The sequence below is a fragment of the Eutrigla gurnardus genome, assembly GCF_963514095.1.
Source record: "Eutrigla gurnardus genome assembly, chromosome: 1".
NCBI lineage: Eukaryota > Metazoa > Chordata > Actinopteri > Perciformes > Triglidae > Eutrigla > Eutrigla gurnardus.
Window position 1 is genome coordinate 23,037,746 of NC_139915.1, and position 22,434 is coordinate 23,060,179.

General features: G+C 41.8%; 1 protein-coding gene across 2 annotated transcripts in view; it reads right to left on the minus strand.

Moving 5' to 3' along the window:
• The window catches only part of nfatc3a (nuclear factor of activated T cells 3a), a 56,452-nt gene that overhangs the window by 25,375 nt on the left and 8,643 nt on the right, over positions 1-22,434 (minus strand). For both annotated transcript variants that reach the window (XM_084003841.1, XM_084003840.1), the window contains exons 2-3: positions 14,077-15,253; positions 10,315-10,477 (exon numbers count right to left, since the gene is read on the minus strand). In XM_084003841.1, the coding sequence (XP_083859967.1) occupies positions 10,315-10,477; positions 14,077-15,253 (1,340 nt within the window). The remainder of the gene's footprint in view (positions 1-10,314; positions 10,478-14,076; positions 15,254-22,434) is intronic.

Consider the following 22,434-nt stretch of genomic DNA (forward strand, 5'->3'; position numbering starts at 1 on the left):
TCCTCTTGTAGTTCTATATTTCTCTGTCTCTGCACATGAGGGATTTGATTTGGAGCCAGAGTGTTGACAAACATACATTGAGCAGAGCAGATTTCTTTCCAAATCAAATAATCAACCAGGAAAACCTGATTAGAGGGCCAGAAAGAAAGAGCTCACTTCAGCAGTCCTAAAGAATCAACAGTCCCGTTTCCAAGCAGAAACATATCATACAGCCAGGCAAAACCAGTCACTCAGTCACAGTCACAATTGTTAATAAAATTACAGTTGCTTTCTGTTTGGTGTCCCTCAAATCTATGCAGTTTGATTAATTAAGGTAACAGGAAACAATTTCAGCCACTTACATGTGTAAACTGTAGAAAATAAGAAAACTGTTTAAGTCAACAATAACTAAGCACATGTACACATACATATATTACAACACAGGGCTGCTTGAAGGAGTAACATTTACCTCAGCAAGCACTCAACACGTGGTACTGGTACATATGAGGTGGAAGCTGAATTGGAAGAGAAATGTGCCAGAGAAGTGGGGTGCTGTTAATACAAGTTCTGCTTATACCATACTAGAATACACATTGATTTAAAATCATCTCAAATGTTCAATGTAATTTGCTTTCTAGCTTTTTGCTGAGTGAAAAAGATGTCATGCACTCCTCAAATAGCAGTCCATGCACACTTCTGGGGTCAATTTACACCTTCAGTTCAGAAAATGGGTAAAGCACCACCTACAAACAGCAGGACATGTAAACAAGCACACATGGATACTACCATGGTCCTGGCAGAGGCTACTCGGCAGTGAAATGCACACGACACACATCCTTGACTTGTTTCACATTCCTGAGCCACCCCCTAAATCTAAACTTGAGTGTGAAATACCACAGGAGGGTGGTCTCTGCACGTTTACTCCTCACCTTTCTGCCTGTCCAGAGTGCAGGCCAGCTGGTCAGTCAGGCCTGATAGAGATCAGATCTTATATTAAACCACACTGACATTAAAGCTGGTCACATGTCCCTGGGCCAGGGTTCGTTGAAGCCTGTACTGAACGTACGGCTGCCGCTTCTGACTGTGGATCGAATTTAGCGTGAACTCCCTCCCCTAAAATAAAACCACTGGATACAGTTACATACTCAGTTCCCACTAAATAAAGTCCCCACCTATTTTTGGCTTTCATCTGTTCCACTGATCCAGTAATAAGGCTTGCAAGCCGAGGGGAAAAACATCTCCCATCACTGCATGCACACATAAACAGGCACCCATGCATATGTTTTAACTTTGTTGAAAATGCAAAGATAACAGTAGTATTGTGAGCAAATCTGGGCTCTTTAATACGTCTGATAATGGGATATTTACATCCACCTACATACATACACAGCACAGTTAAGAGGGAGCACATCACCTGTTCCCTTCACACTGTCTTTCAGCAACAACTACCTGCAAGCATTGGTCCTCCCATTCATTTATTGTGTTTCTCTTTTTCTTATTGAATCCTCTCCTTGCTACCTTTTATTTTTCCTCTTCTCTCCATGCTTCTTCTTGAATTCTTCTCCTACTGTCTTCTATCAAGACTTCCTTTCCTTCTTTCATCTCTTCCCACTTTTTTCCCTTTGTCACTCTCTCCTCTCCGTCCCTGTCCTCACCTCTCACCAACCTCAGCTCCAGCCCTCTGCCGTAACTCGACACTTTCTCACAGCCAGCGCCTGACTCTGCCAAGTTGTTTCCCTGTGTTGCTCCACTGTTGCCATGGTGAGACTTTCTGTGTGTGTGTGTGTGTGTGTGTGTGTGTGTGTGTGTGTGTTTGTGTGTGTGAGCAGCTACGTACACTCTCATTGATGTAAACTACAGTCCCGAAGCTTGTGTTGGAGTTGGTTAGTGTTGGAGTGTGTTGTTAATATGTGGATTTAAGCGCAGGTTTGTGATGTGTGTGTATGAGAGAGAAAATGTGTGTGTGTGTGTGAGAGAGAGAGAGAGAGAGAGAGAGAGAGAGAGAGAGAGAGAGAGAGAGAGAGAGAGAGAGGGGCTAGCATGTGTGTGCAACAGATGTAAAAACAGGAGCAATGGTGGTCAAGGTCACGAGTGGACCCATTTTATCTGGCAGTGGTTTCCCTACTGTAGCAATGGGGCACCACGACCTGGGATCTATAGACACACACACACACACACACACACACACGCACACACACACACACCCACACACACACACACGCACACACACATGCATACACACACACACACACACACACACACACACACACACACACACACACACACACACACACACACACACACAGTGCAGCTCACACAGGCTTGCTATTTGCCCAGCACACTGGGGAGGGCAGAGAGAGCCAGGGGGCTGGTTGACTGTTTGTTTAAACAAGGTCAATACATGCACACGCGTATGCACACACACAGCCACACACACACAGGAGCGTTTACTGTATACTGCACGAGGGCTGTATATGGCCTTGCTAGACTGGTCCAAGCTCAATTCCTCTAATTCCCATTTATATCCTCCCCCACTCTCTCTCACTCACACACACCTCTCTGTCTCTCTCCCCCCTACACTGTGACTGACTCTCGCTGTGCGCTAAGCCTGATTACAACAAATGAAAGCCAAGCTTCCAACATGTTTATATGAAATACAGCACTGGGGTAAAGCAGCACTAGCTCCAGCCAGTTCACATGGCGCAAACCGCATGGCTCTGCATTGTTGTCTGTGTGTCTACCCCATTATGGCTGCCGAGCTATTGAGAGAGTGACCTGTCAAGGCAAAGGCTTCATTGTGGCACAAGGTAAGGGGGCAAGTAGGAAGAAGAAAGAAAGTTAATAAGACAGATGTAGAAACAGAGAGAGTAGGGGATGGGGTTAAAGACACTGGGAATGTGAGAATGAACAACAGAGATTGGGGTCATGGCCATGCATTCAAGCGCTGGGATTAGAATCATCTAATGCATCAAAGCCAGTGGAAATATAAGTAAATAAACTCTTGGACAGCTTCTGTCATATTGTCTTTAAAATCCTTGTTACTATGGCTTCAGTTTAGATTTATCAACTGTCGTAACATAGATGGACATAATATTTTTTCCAATGATCTGTTTTTTTTAAGACTTGTGTTGTAATTAAAGCACAGTCCTGTGTTGGTCGGTACTCATTTGTTTGTGTGCTATGTTGTGTATGTGTGAGTGCGACTGTTTCTGTTGTGTCTGCCTGCCTCAATGCGTAGCAGCAGGTAATACCAGAGGGGCTCCTTATATTTGTGTGGGTGCAGCAGCACTCAATTAAGCTGTTTAAATACGCACAAGGATACCTCAGCAAGCCAGAGAGGCTTTGGACTTATATGTCTCCTAGCAACAGGTGTACCGATTATGGTCTGCAGCTAGCCCCAGAGGAATGGCTAAAACAACTAGCAAGCCAGCCACAGATGTAGCCGGCCAATGTCTAATTATTTAAAACATGTCAGGTTGTCATTCATATAGCTAGATATTGAGAACTTTAAATATATGTTCTAAATAACCTCCAACATGTTGCTAACATTTAAGCTTAATCAATTCCACAATATTCACGTTTAAGAAAAAAACAAATCTACACTGAAGCACAATATCATTAGCCCTGGCTGTCAGTCTTTGCAAAGGAACACACAGCATTCCTCACAGAACACAGGGCTATGAATCTCGTCTGTAAAAACAATTCAATGTAAACACTGTCACACTTTGTGGCCCTTGTTTGTCTGGCTACCATACATACAGACAGAAAAGGAGCTGACTGCTATTACCATTGCCAGCCAAGGCTTTATGACAAGGCTTTAGATCACTGATCAACAGCTGGACTGCATGTCCTTCTTATTGGTATTAGCAGTCAACCCCCACCACACTACAGTCTAGTAACTGTGACATATAATTCAAAAGCACATCTCACCACAAATGATTCAATGCCACAAAATGATACAAGTTGCGGGGAACGCACGCGCGCGCACGCACACACACACTATGAAGGTAAATCGATGTCAAAACACTTAGAAAGACGCGCAGCAGCGTGTGTGTGAACGCATGGTTACTTTGTTATGCGTGCGTGCGTGCGTTGTCGTGCGCAGGTTGTATGTCACGCGTAACAAGAAGCTGCGTACATATGAAGCAGCGTGCGCACGTCTGTCTGTCACTGTTTGACAAATGTTGTTACGCGTTCACACGCACGTGCGGTCGCAGATTCTGATGCTGCGCGGCCGGAAGTTGATCTGCTGTGCGCACCTACTCCGCGTAACTTGAACGCGTAATGTAGTTGGCCTGTTCATTTCAGTCAACCAGGGGAGGCAACTACATTACACGCTCATGTTACGCGGAGTAGGTGCGCACAGCAGATCAACTTCCGGCCACGCAGCATCAGAATCTGCGACCGACGTGCGTGTGAACGCGTAACAACATTTATCAAACAGTGACAGACAGACGTGCGCACGCTGCTTCATATGTACGCAGCTTCTTGTTACGCATGAATGTTACGCGTAGTTACTCCGCGTAATGTGATCACAGGCGTGCAGCAGTCATCACGCGTGAACGTGCGCGTGAACGCGTGACCATTATAAGTCAATGAGGAAACTACATTACACGTCAGGCGCTGTGTGCTGCACAGGCGTCAAAGCACGCGGGTGTGACGCGTTCAGTTGATAGTTGCGGAAGTAATATGAAACGATTCTGACGCCATACACACACACACACACACACACACACACACACACACACACACACACACCCACACACACACACACACACACACACACACACACACAAAGTCCCAGCTCACAGCATCAACTAAATCTATCTAATCCTGACTTCAACTCTACAATAGGATCTCATCAACAGCTCATTTGGCACTTATTTTCTGTGGCTTCACTTGTTAACAGCTCCTACATCCTGTGTCTGGGGCCCAAAACCGCATGTTATAAATGACTGACCTAAAACTGCTCCTCAACTGAACTATTAAATTCTACACAGACACGCAGAAAAATTCACACAAACATTCTCCCTAAGAGATGTGGATGGGAGCCACTGGATGAGAGGTATGAGTGACTTACTGCCCTGATACTGGAGGTAATAGCTTCAAGCTTGTAGATGTAAGTAATTGCCACTGGTTAAAATTCAACCAGTTACAATACATGCTGTTTTGTTTTGATGCAAATAGCCACGTTATATCTTTTTACTTTTTATGGTTTCAAGTTAAAACATTCTAAAATGAACTTTTTACAGAATTTTACAGAACTCAGATTTCAAAACTTGGCCACATACCAATCACAAAGACAGTTTGAATGACCACAATCTGATCAGTGAAACACCTGTTGACACTCCCACCCAAAGGTGATAGAGCGATAAAAGTCAATAGTTGGCCGAATACAGGCAAACCAGTTATTGGTGCCTACATCGGAGATTGGTTTGAACTTCAAAGTATAGAGACCTCTCAAAACTGCAACCAAATGTTACCTGCTAGAGAACTATTTAGATCCATCAAATCCAGGGACACTGTGCAGACAGAAGCAAGGAGTTTATGGGTCCAAGAAAGACTCACAAGCCCAAACTGCTTTATTTTACAGACATACAAATGCTGCAATGCAATGGTAACAGCACACTGAGTGGATTCTGATAACGATGCAGCGTTCTATGAAGTAAATGTTCCAAAATGCAGAAAACTGGTGAAAAGGACTGAGCAGTGCAGCTACTATAGCACTGTCAGAGAGGACATACAGCACAGGAAGAAACCTGGTTAGATGCAACACAATGGCCCTCAATTTTTCGAACCACCTGTGAAATGTAAAGAGGCACAGACAACTGTTTACAAACTGCTACTGAGGGCTCCACCTGCACCAAATTTTTACAAATAAATGTGCCAATAAATGCTTGTTTTCAAACTGGCCAGATGAAGATATCAAATGTATCCAGAGAAAACAACATTAATACTAACTGAACAACACAAACATTTTAGATCTTTCACATTATGTTGACTAGATCAGCTCCATTGTCTTGTTTTTCTGTTGACACAGCAGCTCAGTGGTGCATTGATCTGGGGAAAGCAAAGCCACAAAAAGGAAGCCATCACCATTTCCAGATGGTAGGTATGCTCTCATATGGTGACATTACAACACCAGACCTGAAAGCCAGGGAGAATTAAAGGTGGTAGAAGTAGAATCTGTAGAAAGGGCAGTTACAAGCAAGCAACTAATCTGTTTTCTAGACCTCTAACTATATAACAATGTTAACCATCATAACAAAGAAAAGCTCTTTTAGAAGGTGTAATGCTGTAAAATTGCCCGCCAAAATGATTAACATCTGTATCGGAAATATAGTCAAAAATGTCCAATCTATTGAAATTATGCGGCAGAGCTGTAATTACAGTTGTTGGCACCAGTTTCATTAGGCCTCCAGAGAATAGCTTGGTTCACACCTACAGTTCACCTGGGAAACATGATATGTGCAATCTTGTTAGCGGTTTCAAATGGTCTGACCCCCTTATGTCAGACCCCCTGGTTTAAAACAGTGACTCAATGACTTTGAGAATCCCTCCAATAATATCCAATGTTTTTGTTGTTGTTTGTGCCTTTTTTAAGTGTTTCTTTCATTTTAACATAGGTTTGACATTATATTCAGCATGTCAAATTGTATTCTTCTGATGCACCTCAAACATACAAAGCTATGTATGTTGGTTTTTGTGTTTCTGTAAAAACAATAATGACATCACAGGGTAAAGAAATGACCTTTAAATATGGTACTTTTCTGCACAGTGCATCAAAAAGGCTATTAAAACCAACAATAGAGGACTGGGTGTTTAGTAAACAATGACTGACTGTTGGACCTGCTGGACAAGTGCTGATACTATCACATAACACAAGCCAGCTGTTAATTTTGTGTGATTTAGTGTCGACACTTCAAAAGGACGTCAAGGCCTGTATCCTAAAATCATTTTGGAGCATAACATTTTCTGTTAAAAATAATAAATAAGAGTTACTGTGAGTTCAATACATGGGACATCTATGGTCATTTCTGGGCAAACAATTTACTATACATGTGGAGGTATTAAAAGGATTAACTGCCACTACTCAGAAACGAGTGGAGCGCTGTGCATTTTAGCTGAATACAGAATGGTGTAGAGTTAAATATCACATACTCTATAATCAAACACCATTAAAAAAACAGACTTCCTAATCAACCTCACTTGCTCCCTCCCTTAACTCATTCACCCACACATTTTCTTCACAGGGCTCTGTGAACCGCTGCTTGCGAGTAGCAACTGTTGTTTGTGTGCTTCTCTTGCTGTGTCTGCTCCCTCTGCCCGTGACAACACATTTGTCCATGTGATCATGAAAGTGCATTTTGGCAGAAATATATTTGATTTTCATTCACACTGGTAGTGGCAGCATACTGCCACAGAATATCTACAGAAGAAACACTGAGTGACTTCCTTCAATTTTTGTCATCGTACCATACAGATTTAGGCAGGCAGCCAAATCATTTTATAGTAGATTTATTGAATGGCAATTTATCAGCAGAACAAAGAGATTTACAAACCTTGCTCATTTAAAACAAGTTCATGAGTGGTAGTAAACTTAACTTCTCTTGTGGCTTATCATTTGTTTTTGCCTCCTTGACCTAAACTGTGATTAGCTGTTATTGGAGTTGCTACAGATTCTAATCTTGGTCAAGATTTAGCCCAACAAAAACTAATCACCATAATAAAATAAAACAAATAACATTATTTGGAGTAAACAAACCAGAGTCTTCTGTCTTCACACTACAGTTAAACCAACTACCGCTATAAACACAAACAATGAGGAATGAGGGCAAGTGCGACAAACGCTTGGTTGAAAACATTTGACAGCTAAATTATGCATCGTCACATATGGCAGGATAGAATCTTGGTCTAACTGAGGTTGAAATGGTTAATGATTGGCCTGGAGGGAGCCTGCATGACAGAATGCATGAGGACATAGGCTGTTTCTAAAGCAACAAATGGGAGTAATTTGGGCTTCTTTGTTGTTTCAGGAAATTTTGTGTCCACATATTGTCGATAGTAAATGGTGACTGAGTTGGTCCAAGGACAAACCAACTTCCCATCTATAGTCACAAGCAACAACAACACATGTTCCCTACAGCTAAAAATAATAAAATAGCAACAATAGCAATTATACACAAATGTGGCTGTTTCATGGTGCGATTGGGAACAAACAAACTCAACAGTTGCAGCAACATTAATGTCACACCTATCTACAGTTAGGTTTTAATACACTTCTTAATTAGTTCAACAAAAGTTGACAAATAAAGTCTGTAGGGGCCATTGCAATGCTAGTAGAGAAGATACAACTGGGTAAGATATGGAGGATATGGGACTGTACATGGCAATCCTATTGGGCTGATCGGACAGCTCGGTCTGAAGTCAGCCAGCCATTGTTGACTTCCACAACAATGGTCATGGTCCAGCTCGAAAGGCTCTATCCTAATCATATGCACAAAGGAAGCTTGTCACTGTCTTCTTGAAATATTAATGGTGCTGAAATCTTCCACTATTGCTCTCTCTATCGCTCTCTCTCACTTGCTCAAAGAGAAAGGATTTGTTGCTCTATGTAGGCTCACCTAGTCTCTCGCAGGTGATATCAAATGACAGAGCAGCTGACTGGGCTATAGTGGCAGCTCTCTTGGGCTGCCTGCTTGTCTTTCTGCCTCAACAGGTTGACTGACGATCTTGCTGTGGAAGAGGATCCATGTGACAATCCACACATGCAATTCTGTAAAATGAAACCCTAAATGTAATTCTCACAACCAGTTATAAGTAGAAGAAAAAAGCATATTTATCTATTGCCCAATGATGTAGCATTAGTCGTAACCTAATAACAGCTATAAGATTACAAGTGGGTGCTGAGGTCCTGTAAATTCTGAAGTATAAATATAATATAAACAATATCTGTATTGTAGGAAAGAAAGGTGTCTCCATGTATAAACTGTGAGGATTTTTCACCCATTTCACCCACATGGTGAAGGCAATCCCTGCAACTGCAAAACAGCCTCAATCTCTTTAGAAAGCTGTTGGTAACACAGCAAATAAGTTCTGTTCAACTATCTTCTCTCCCTTTTATGTTTGATTTCACCACTTAAGGCTGCAAAAGTTGACGTCTTGGCTGTGTGGTTAACGTAGTGGGAGCTGGATGATAAGTGATGCACAGGGTCCCATTTAACTAATGCATGGCCAGCATCATATTAACACAGACAGTAAATCAGTCCTAACCTCAGAGTGAAACGCAATCCTTGGTATGGTAGAGACATCAGTGCTCAAATTTTCTTTTAATGGAGCAGAGAACCAAAATCAACTCTCTGTAAAAAAGATTTTGGCCATTTTCATGCGTCAAGACAAATGTTTTCCACCACGAAGCATATTAGTATTTGGGTAATTGTCTTACCAGTGTAACCCACAATAGTTTCAGCATTAACCAGCAGATGGTTAATTCACTCATAATATTGAAGTGTGTTGTGAACAAGCCTTTTAATTTTTTGTAGTCATCGAAACGGACTTCAAAATATGCAATCTTTCCTTGATGTAATGTCCAAGTGGACACTGCAGTGCATGTTGATGTAGCTTGCTAACAGTTAGTCTATTCTCTGTGGAAATATAGCTTGAGAAAATGTAATATGACACTGTTTTTTAATGCCCTTAAGAGTATCTTTCATTGTAAAAAACAAATGGTATGATTTGTGAATGATTTGTGAATGTTTGGCTACATGTGTGTAAACAGGGCTAGCTAGGTGGTGTGGGTTTATTGGGTTGCAAGTGCGGGAATGTTTTCAGCCGAGAAGTAAATCTGAAGACCTGTTTTTATTTATTTTTTTTCTTCATTGTGCTGCATGATGATTGTTTTGTTGTATTTTGGATTTTGAGCCATCCCTGGTCATGCCTGCAGTCTGAGGATTCAGTGTTCTTCAATCTTCCCACCAGAATACAGATCGACAAGGACTGAGATAAGAGTTCAAGGCTTAAAGACTACAGATATGAATACCCAGGTAAACTGGATGACATCACACTGAACTTGACTGACTGAGGGGAAAGAAATACCAGTATATCATTGGGTTTGGGATTTATTATTTAAGTTTGTTTAGTTTTCCTTAGATGATGTTTTGCATAAACTTCCATTTGACTCTTGGCAAATTAATAACATTACTCACTCCCAGAGTGACCTATGAAAAGATTCTAAATAAACACCTTAATTTGTAAGTGTTAAACCAGGTGCAAGGTTAAAAAACACAATGGTGGAGTTTTTTAGCCTGAGCAGTAAGTGCCCAAAACCTGTGTTACCTTGACTATTGGGTGTCCCCCGGATGATGCTTTGACGGCTCCTCGGCTGCCCTCAGTCTCATAGTGCGCTCGGTGGTGGGCTTTGGGTTGCACCTCTATCTTCAGGTCATACTGGCCAAACTGGCTTGGCAGTGGCCAATCTAGTGGAGGCAGTGAGGAGGTCCTGAGGAGAAAATACCAAAAGCCTGAGCACACACAATCACAGACACAGACACACAAACATATATATATATATATATATATATATATAGCTATAGATATATGTAACACAGTATCGTGTAAAAGATTAATTCAAAGCACAAAGTAGAAATAGTTTGCGGTTGAAGTTACTGGTACAAACTGCTCTGACACTTAATAATGAGACCACAGAATTTGATCAATGATGAGTAAAGAACATTTTAACAGCCTTTACAGTAAGAATTTCCTTCAGACAATCTGCTTGGGTACTCACTCCTTCAGATTTTCCATATTTCAAAATGTTCTGTACATATTTAAGTCTATGTGACATCACAGAGTAGGGTCAAGCAAGACAACCTCTCTTTCCAAAACAACTTCTCTTTCGTTTTTTTATGGCTGATGATAATCTTAAGGTTGTCTGAAAACCATGCTGAAAAGATGGTATTCCCCTTTCATGGTCTGAGACAGCATAATAGGTGTAAAATGTGAGTGTAGCATGCAGTTTACTTAGTCCCACCAGACAGTGAATCACTGGAATGCCCACATGCTTGAATCCTTTTAAAAGTAACACTTGTAATAGGTCAGGGTAAAACTCATTGAATCAGTTTCTTTGTGATTCTTCTGTGTGGGTCAGTGGACGGATGGTAGGATGATAGTATCTGTCAGACAGTAAATAAATGACTCTTTGTGGCTGTGTGTGTGTGTGTGTACTGTACAAGTGTATATTTTACGTGAAATTCACTGCAGGGTCTAGTGTTGTGTGTTTTTCCTCCCTGCCTCTTTTTTTTCCAGCTGTGTAGGCAACAATCATATTTGAACAGCTGCACTCGAAAATAAAACACAGTCTGTCCATCCAGTGTAGTGTCCGCAGTGCATTAGATCAGTTTATCTGCAAAATTGCAAACACTGGCTTCAACCATTAACATCAACCAAGCCGAAACTTAATGTTGTATCTGTTGTTGTCGATTGTAAATAATTATCCACTAAATAAATTATTTTCAAGTATAGTGTCACATCTCCCAAAATGGGAGGTAATCTGGTCTAAATGTATATCTTTAAATGTTTGCTCATTTAAGTCTACCTTTTAATTCAACTCTGTAATATCTGTATTGAACTTCTACAGTCCAGTTTAACTTGACAAGGTAATTGAATAGTAAAAACCACAATGTATACCTTTGTTGCATCCTGACAGAGTACACAATTAATTATTCATGAAACAAGAGGCCGCCTGTAGGGCAGCACAAGTCAGACTGTAGGTTTCACACTCAAACCGGTGTGTGTGTTTTGTCAGTCAGCAGTTACAAATTGGCATTGTTTTTCTTAGCACAGTGGTAAACACAATCATAAATTAAACTGTGTGCCTGTGCATGCATGCACACTCTCAATGTGGTCTTGTATGTGTGTGTTAGGCCTGAGTCAGTGAATTTACTGCAGCAGCAAAAATACGTAGTCCCATTGGCCAAAAGGCAGACAACCTATGCCACAGTAGCCTCTTTGTGCACCCTGTCACAGGTGGTAAAAGCTTTTATTTGGCTTTATCCAAGATTATACAGGCTCTTAGCATGCAAATGCACTGCATGATAGATCGTTGACAGTACAAATAATTCTTATGAGAAGGATTGTATAGTTTTAGCCAGCATGGCTGACTCCCTTAATTCTTCCCTTTCCAAACGCCTGTCAAGTGCTGGCTACATGCAGACAAATCTAATCACACTGAATTAAAGGCAGTCAGCCTTTCAGTGAAGCCATTCCATTTCATAAACTTCCTCACAGACCTTACAAAACCAAAGGAGAGAATGCATTTTGGAATGAAAAGGCATGTGTCTGATATTTTGAGGTAATTAGCAGCTAAATGCAGAGCTGACCTGAGCTACATTCTACATATGTGACGCATATGACATGGAAATCTCATCAAAAAACACTTTAGGTTGTAATTGGTTACATATTGACTAATCGGGCAGGTTGAGCAAATCACATGAGATTATAGGCGCATACCACCAACATGATAGTTGATCATATCCTGCTTCAAAACTACTGTATGGTTATCTGTTCTGAGAAACTGGGATGATGAAGGTATAGTCTGTTGTAGCGTCTGAGTCAACACATAGTTCAATTCATTTAAGTCTGATATTCAAACATAGTTTTTTACCTGACAGCAGCTCTATCTAAGATAACACAGTGATAGAGAGGCATCCTAACCCGTGTGTTTTCCTGCTGGCAGCCATGACATAACCACCCAGGAAGCGTGGGTTTGCATGGCTGCTACGGTAACAGGAGTAGAGGAGCACAGAGGAAATATGAGCTTTGTCACAGAGCAGAGCAGAAGCGGTGACACAGCAAACCTTTCTCAAATGTCTCAGCCATGGTCTAGGAGCTCCCAATCCAATCACAGTCCCAGGAGTAACTAGTGTTCTCTATACTCTGCATTTTCTGTTGAGTATCCTTTCCAGGATACTCTTGCATCTACACATGTTCCATGAATGTGAGGCCCAGTCACATTTGAAATCATGAAATGACATCTCTTGAACAGATTTCCTTGCAACTAGACTTAAACTTAGCTTAACGTCTATGTGAGCAAGCATTTGTTTTATGTCTACGGTATGCACGTTTTTATGTAGGCGTGTGTGTGTGTGTGTGTGTGTGTGTGTGTGTGTGTGTGTGTGTGTGTGTGTGTTGGCCCCATTGCCATATGTGCCCTGTGCTGATTTACAGTGCTAGGGGCCAGTGCACACAAACAAGGCCATGTCTTCATCTGCTGCACACATTGAAGAACAGACAGCAGACTCCTCTCCTAAAAACTCCATTATAAGTTTCTGATTGCACCCATCACACTTTAATGTGGAGATTGTGCCTGTGTGTTTGTGTGTCCTTGTATTCCCACTAATAAATGCTGTACAATGTAACTAAGTCAGATTTATACTGCTGATACAAAGCTCAATGTTCCCTTGTTACTGAACATTGATCTACAGCGTTCCATCAACAGACCTACTATTCATTGAAGGTGCTATTTGATACTAATTTATTGCACTGCAATGTTTACACTTCTCTCCTACATCAAAAAGGGTTTTCAATCTTTATGACACCTCACAACACTCTATAAAAACATTTACCACTGAGGTCTATTGTTTAGCCATGGCCTTCTAATTGCTTTTAAGGTCAATGACATTTGCTTTCTTGCCAAGCAGTGATTGCATTAATAATTCACAAAAATACTGACAAAGAGGCAATTATCGACCACACCATGTTCTGTTTTTAACTACAATTTAAAACATTTTTTAAGTTTAAGGATGTAATCCATCAAGAATCTATTCCACATTAATATTACTACCACAACTGTTGCCACGTCTATATCAAAGACAATCAGGAAGTAGAAAATAACAAATGGATTGCAACAGAAAAATCTTTCAACCAATTGAGAAAGTTCTCGCTGACATTTAAAAAATGCCCCCCTCATATGCATGAATCATTTACTTAAAGTGGATTAGGTAACTGCATCTGCGATGTGGAGCTGAATTTACGAAAGTTGGTTATTAGTAAAATCCCCTTATCTTTTCTGATTCTTCTCCTAAATACCCGCAAATTTACCTGAATATAGGTGTATGACCAGGTTTGGGTTTATTCCATGAGAAGTGAGAGGGCACTGAGAGGAACTGGTCTCCGGGCATATCTTTCTTCAGGCCATGCAGGCCCTCGTCTGAAGGAGAGTCTAGATTAGGAGACATGTTTCCTTGGTCATCTAGCCCCAGCTCTCCTTTCCCAGTTTGTACAGAGGTTCTGTCTTGTGAGGTCTTCCTTGTCTTGGATGGGATGTCTGCCTCAGAAGGGCAGCACTGGAAGGGTGAGATACCTACAGAAGGACTGCCAACCCAGGTGTCCTCGGTCACGCTGCCCCTAGGTGAAGGTCCTGGCGTGGCTGTCGGTGAATGATGAGGAGACAATGAGCCGGGGTAGCAAATGTCGGCGCTAGAGTGGCGCCTCTTGCCACAGGGTGACGTGGGACGTGAGGAAGGCCTGGAAGGTGGCCGTGGGCTAAGCCAATTTTCATCAGTGACACTGGTGCGTGGCGAGTGACAGGGGGACTGTCGAGGTGACAGGCTGATGGTGTGAGAATGGTGCACGAAGGCGGGGTGGTGGTGCTGCCAGTGGGGCTGCTCCTCCAAAACGCCACCACTGGTTTGAGGGGAGACGCAGCCTGGGGAAGTAAGTGGGGAGCCCAGGGTGAACCGGGCAGCTGCTTCATTTAACTCTGAGTCAACATCGTCATAGACGTGTGAGAATGATTCACAGGAGGAAGCATCAGAGAACCAGCTCCTAGAGGAGAGGCTGCTGCACGGGCTAGGGCTGAGTGAAGAGTCTCGGTATGAGTGGTCCAGGGGCAAATACAGGTGGTCTCTGGAAAGAGGCCTATCACCTTGGTAGTCCCCATCAGGACCATTGGCCCTCATATCCTCATCATTGGCATCCATCTCCTGCTGGCAGCTGGGAGAGATGGAGGTGATCTGGATACTGGGGCACTCAAACGCCTTTGGAGCAGGAGCAGAGGGCAGCAGAGGGGACGAGCCATACTTGGAGACTTGTGGCTCATAGCTCGGAGGCTCAGATCCTGGTTTGTGTGAGTGAAGGCGTGGGGAAGTGCTGATAATCTGGGAGTGGGACTGCATGCCATGACGAGGCAGGCCAATAGACTGGTGGTTGGTGACCATAGACTGGGGCTGGCCCACATTTAGGATGTAGAACGACGTGTTGTCATCAGGCTCGAGATCTAGGTGAAGAATAGAAAGGAAACATTAAGCACACTCCTCCAGGCCTACTGAACTTGCTTTTAAAAGGAGAAAATGTAATTGGTCATTATTAAGACTGATACTACATCCCTCTTACTAGTAATGTATTTATCCTGACTAGGACTAAACTTTAGTCCCTATTGACCAAAATTGCATATGCAAATGTTTTTTGTCACAGACCCATAAGTAATTTAGCCCTGAGTTTGTGCTTCCAATTGAGCCTGGTTTCAGGAAATTAGAGGCCAGAGTGTTGCTGGGTAGCAGGCAGTCATACAGGCATTGTTCCAAGAGGGATAACCAATGAACAGCACTACTCAGGAAACAAATTCACACAACGGTGCGTGCTGTCGGCTGTCATCACAGCTAGCGCCGGCAGGCTATTTATACCAAAGGTCATCCGGCACAGGCAGTGAGTACACACACGAACGCACAAACACACACACACACACACAAACAAATATACAAGAACCCACTGTCCACATTGCCGCTACTCTGATAGAGGTTATTGATAAACTTCCACTGGCTATGGTCCGCTGCTCTCAATGGTAGTAACACCCCTCCCAGTTTCACGTAAAAAATGAATTTCACTTGCAGAGACATTTTTGCCTTAGAAACTTTTTTTTTAACGTTTGAACACTGAGATTTATTCTTTCTAAATCACATCCCCATGCAGATTTTCACTTGTGACAATTTTTATTTATCGTGGGTTAAGTTGAGCAGAGGGCATATATTTTAAATTCAGTTTACTTTTGCACTGTTCACCTAACCAAAACTTCATAACAAACGCGCACACCATGAAGCCCAACTGTAAAGACAATGTAAACTTAAAAATTAAAACAAAGCAACCATCATGTCACATCAGGCTCCCTGCCATGCCCTTTCTTTGGCCTTTAAGTTATGATGAATACAACTTCTGCCTTACAAAAAAAATTAAGTTGCTTTTAGATAATTGGTTTCCTCTGACTAAATGATAACCACATACCAATAATATCACAGCTTTGACAAATCAGATATTAAAATGGTCACCAAGATGTTTGTAAAGAGAGGAAAACGGTTTCTGCCTTCTGCCCTCACTTTCTGTATCATCTCTATCCAACAAGAGCCACAGAAGCAGGAGCAGCTAGCTCTTTTATTTATAGCTGCTCAGCTTCACACTGGCCCTGCCTGCCTGTCACAAGACCCAGTCATGGATCCTCTGACGACAGCATTTGACTGACTGACGGGGACCAAGAGAAGGACAACAGAGTTGATGATAGAGAGGCTATGAGGAAAAGAAAAAAAAAATATGAAAAGTCTGGATTGGGAAATAACATGAAGAGAAATCAGTTAAGACAGAAAGACAGAGTTTAAGAGAGGGAGGCAAACCATAGTAAGCACCCTTTTCCCAGTAACTGCACTGCATTTAACACAATACCATGCACACAGAATACAGAAATACCCCCCATAATTTCATAGTGACATAGGTTTCTTAGGTTGCATTTTTTGTTGTTTTATCTGAGTTGCAACATGTTCCCTATCTGTCGTAATAATGATACATCAATTCCAGTGTCCCTCCTTCTTCCTCTATTATATAAGAAAAAAAAAATTTAAATTAAATGATAGTTGCAGAAATATTTTCCTTGCACTATTTTGGTAAATCTGGTGCTGTGTTTTTATACTATATTTTTCTTTTAATGTGGCTTGATTTGTGCATTGTCTTGTTTTGTTTGTGAAGCGTATGTGGAAGGTAAATGTATTAAAATGGAATATTTTAAATAGCCTGTGGTCATGAGTAACAATAAATTACTGGAAAGAAGGCACAGGTTTGCTACCATGTCTGTTGTGTATTACCAGTGGCAATAGGTGACCAGCTAAGTCATCATGAATTCGGTATCATGCTTACTATGTTTGGATAAAATGTATGATACATTAAATAAACATCTCAAACACATTATGGTATGGGGGACTCTTGGACTTTGTATTAAATATCTGCCTAGTGATAGTAATGAGAACCTGTTAAACAGTCTCCTCAAATGATATATTTAACATATGAAGTTCAATTTTTTATTTGGGGAGTGTAAAATCCATCTACTTTTCTAATTTTTATTTTTTACATAACATAATGATAAGAGAGGTAAGTAGCAGTGTAGCACAGATGAGGGTCAGACAGGGGATGACCATGTTACCTGGCCCACAGCCATCTCCTTAGCCTGAGATAAGATTAGCCTGCCACCTAAAACCAACCAGTGTGAGGAAAGGGGTGGGTGGTGGGAAACCCCCCAGTCAAAGCCAAACACCAGACACCTTAGGCAAGGAGGTCAGAGAGGAGAGGACCAAGTGGTGGTACTGTTGTTTTATCAATGGCCTTGGTTGCAAAACCCCTACAGTATTCCTGAAACGTGGTGCGTCACACACTCCTCAAGTATCCATACATCAGACGGCCAATCTGGTTAAATAAAGATCTGTAAGAGGCTTTGGTGTGCCTAAGATAATAATAGCTCTGCCTCACTGGGAAGCAAGGCTCATCTTTGTGGATGTTTGTGAAACACCACAAAGACTTTTGTGTTCTCACGGAAACCACAGGGATTGGCCTGACCCACTGCTGATGGTGGCATCCACTTTGGCTCCTTGACACAAAGCTCAACAGGCCTCTGGCTGACCATCACACTGCCTGGGGATTCTCGCTTGAGGGATAATCCGTAGAGACTTTGTTCCTCCCTCCTCCTCCTCCTCCTCCTCCTCCTCCTCTCACTCCACACAAAGTGTGTCAGGGTCCTGTGACCGGCAGTGACACACAGGCCCACATTCTGAGAAAGCCCAGTGTACTACTGCAAGAGGAAAGGATTGTCTATCCTATAGAAGATGATGCGGTCATGGGTTCCTGCTTGTGCACCCACGTTGTTTCTGTCTACCTCTCATCATGTGTCCATGTGTGTGTAAAAGTGTGGGTGGTGTATAACTGTTTCTGCTCCTTTGTACCTGTGGTTGTGCATGCTTTTTGCACTTACTGTATGGGTATATGTAAGTGTACCCCTGTGTGTGTGTGTGTGTGTGTGTGTGTGTGTGTGTGTGTGTGCGTGTGTGTGTGTGTGTGTGTGTGTGAGCGAGCCAGTGAGTGAGTGAGTGAGTGAGTGAGTGAGTGAGTGAGTGAGTGAGTGAGTGAGTGAGTGAGTGTTTGTGTTGTATATATGTATGTGTGCACACCCCAATACATATTACTGTCTAAAATTACCCACTAGCCCCAACACCATGTGTTGCTGGAGCTAGAAGGTAACCTTAGTCAGGGTTCCCTTTGTGGTGGGCAAGCAGGCTGATTAGAGCAGGCTCTGCTTACATCCCCTGTACAGAAGGCTTTGTATTCAGCCCAGTCTCCTCTTTCAGCCCTCCTCAAGAGCTGCTGACCCACACAGACAACCGCTACTGACAACTGCGTCAGGTGTTGGGGAACCAGGGCAACCTGATGAGAAATTAGCTACTGAAACACGACATACATGACCTAGGGAAGATAATGCAGAACTGTTGGAAAACTAAGATACAAGCAACCCCACTGAGAAGGGGTATATGTAGAGAGTGTGCAAATAATGGATGCTTTGAAACCCAACAGCGAAGCTAACCAAGTAACAACTACTAGCGCAGTGTTCTAATGGTCCGCAAATGGAAACTGCTATCACAACTAGAGATTGATGAGGTACAACAACGATACAATTGGAAATGCAAGGGGGGGGGTCATCCTCACCCCCATACTCTGAGTTGGGTTCCAAGCCCCAAGATCAGCAGATAGCCTTAATGTAAGGGCAGCTGACCTGAGATTGAAGATCATAAGCAAGTTGGATACCATGGCTGCTACCATCCATTACTGAACAGATAAAAGAAGTAGCTGGCAAGAAAAGGCTGGTCTGAAGGACAGTACAGAGGCACTAATCATGGCAGCACAAGAACAAGCACTGAGCACAAGGTCAATAGATGCCGGGGTCTACTACACCAGACAGGACCCCAGGTGCAGGCATGCAAGAATGCCCCTGAGACAGTCAAGCACATAACAAAGGGTGTAAGATGCCAGCAAGTATGGCGTATATAGAGAACCATAACCAAGTGGCTGGCATAGTGTACAGGAACATCTGTGCTGAGTATGGGTCAAAATGTAAGGCACCATAAAATCCTGTGGGACTTCCAGATCCAAACTGAAAAACTGGTGATGACAAACAACAGAGGACAGCAGTAGTGATAGATGTAGATATCCCAAGCGACAGCAACCTCAAGGGCATTCATACCAAGGGCTGAAAGAGGAGCTAGAAAAGATGTAGAGAGTAAAGGTGGTAATCAGACCATTCAGGGCTATAACCCTCAAACTGGGACAGTGGCTTCAGCAGATTCCAGGATCAACGTCTGAGATCTCTGTCCAGAAGAGTGCAGTCCTAGAAACTGAATGCTGTGGTCTGTATAACAAGTGCAAAATCTTAATGCTCAAGACATTTTTTTGAAACATTTCTTGAGCATCCTTCTCACAGACGATTAGCTTGTTTCTACAAATGAATCACTCAACAGCATCTCCAAGAGACACATGTCTTGCATGAGAATGTGCAAACGAGTTAGGGACGCAACAATCTTTAATATACTAAACAATTTAAAAGTATTCAACAATTACCCCTTTTCAAGTAAAAGAGATCTTAGAAACCTTTTTAGAATTGAAAATACTATTTTGGTTTACATAGATATTTGCAGTAACTCACAGCAGAGCTCGCAAAAGCAAATTTAATTCCTACTGAGGGTCCCTGTACTAGGTGTATGTTGTTGGGTTTGTGTACATATAAAAATTCAGTGACAGTGAGCGAGAGAAATCCAAATGTAGGGGTAGTAGTTGTGAGCTAAATCCCACAGAATCCGAAGGTATGGGTCTCTGTTTAATCAGACACCTGTAGAGCCTTGTTACCATCTTATCCTAATGTTATGTTAGGGTTACATCAAAAGGCCTTCCTGTGCTGTCACAGCAGACTCATCAGCCAGCAGAGGCTTAACAATGGCAGCCTAAGCCAATGTTAACATATGCCGGCAGCTAAATTAAGCTCCTAATTAACAATCTCATGCCGAGACAACATTATGGGATAAACATAGTGCCAAGTAACCACCTGAACTGAATACTCACCAATGCAAACACATCACTAATTGCATTTAGAAAGCATCAATTTGGTACTCTAAAAAGATCTCAGGAAAGGTTAGTACTTACATTCTCATCACAAAAATAAGCTTTATTTAAATGGAATTTATACTGAATAAACCATAACAGTAAAATGTGTTAAAATAAATTAAAAAGATGGGAATGATATTTCATCTGAGACTTTCAAGATGGCCCTGAATGAGTTCCACTGCTGGGGATGAAATATTAATTAAAAATGTGGTTAACTTCCTGTGAGGGCAAAGCTTTAGTCACAAAGCTGTATTTGCAAGAGCAAGAACTAGTAATTCAAACAGGATTTATTATTTGGATCATTCAACTGTAGAAAATTCTCAGACATGCAGCACATACCAGAAAAACACCAGATGGTGCACGTAAGTTTTTATCAAGGCCTACAGCTAAATGACGACAGAAATGAAACTAAGTGATGCATGGATTATATGCTTCATAAGGAGCACACGCATTTGACAGAAATTACTAAAACCAAACTAGAGCTACATCTCTAATGGGAACAATGCTTTCCATAAGGTTGGGGCTGGGCATTATGGGAAAAATTTGTATCACAATATCTTTTTTTATATCAGTCGATATCGATATATATATATATATCACAATATTAATTGCTTTTTCTTAAAATGTTTATTAATTTCTGTCAAGCTAAAATGTTCCTTTTTAGTGAGATGAGGTATTTTGGGTGACTTTTTTGTGTGACTTCATCCAAAAAACTCTTTGGAAGAAAGAGAACCAAAAAGGGTTCTCCAATGACGACAAGCTGAAGATAACCTATATGGTTCTAATTAGCACCTTCATTTCTTGGTTACTGATCAGTTGCATGTAAGTTGAGTAACCAGGTTATTTTAGTGCATCAAAATGCATGCTGTGACATCCTCTAAATGACCTGGTTCCTTGCGTGCATGTAAACAAACAATATGTCAGACTATTCATGTTTGTATTGGTTTCAATGGAGCAGGAGAGCTATAGTGCATTAGAATATTGGCTTCGTAGGCGAACATGAGCCTCTTGATGGCCTGCAATAACCCAGAGCAGATAACATCAGAGGCTACTGCTAGCAGGGGTGACATTTAAACAATCTGTCAAGGCTGACTGTGCATGTGCCTGAAAAAGTCAGCCTGGGGGACGAGCGAAAGAGAAAGCAAGGGAGGGGGACATACAAGGATAGAGCTTTTATGTTCCTTTGTGTGAGAGAAAAAGAGAGAAGGCAAGAGAGACTGAATGTGTGTGAGAGAGAAATACAGAATATAGAGAGAAGAGAGAGAGAGAGAGAGAGAGAGTTGACATTTACACACTGTGGGTCTTAGTAGTGAGACTACAGTATAAACACACCACGACAAATGCACAAGTGTGTCAACCAATATCCTCCGAAGTTCCTAACAAATCATACAGATTATTATACTATGTACCGTATATACATGTTCCTTAAATATCCAAGCATCAACAAAGTAATGCTAGTTTTAGAAACAAGTGTATATAGGACAAATTGTTTTATATGTTTTATATGTACACCTTCCTACCTCAACCTCCTGGCCTTGACCCCGCTTCACATGGATTGATGAAACAACTGCACCAACATTGCCACTTCCCATCATCTGTGTTGGTTTGTGCAGCAATGTAATGGATGATGAGTATATGGTGAGGTGGTAAAAAGAAATGCAGTGTCTAACTAAAGGGTCCATCTGCTCTGCTTGGGGGATAGCCTCACAACAGTCCTACTCTTTATCAGGTTGGTAATCAGACAACACTAAAAGGCATAAAAAATAACAGGAAATGATCAAGGAAAACACAGGAAGACCCCCCCATAAAAAAAAAAACAAATTAGAGTGGAATATGTCTAGAAAAAATGTCTTATGTAGGAAACCCCTCCTTTCCATCTTTTTCAAAGCTCTACAAGTTCATACATGTTTAACAAGATGACTAGAATATCTTCACCACAGAGACCCTCTCTTGTGTGCCTAAAGTTCATATTGTTAAAACTGTATCCACAATTGTTGT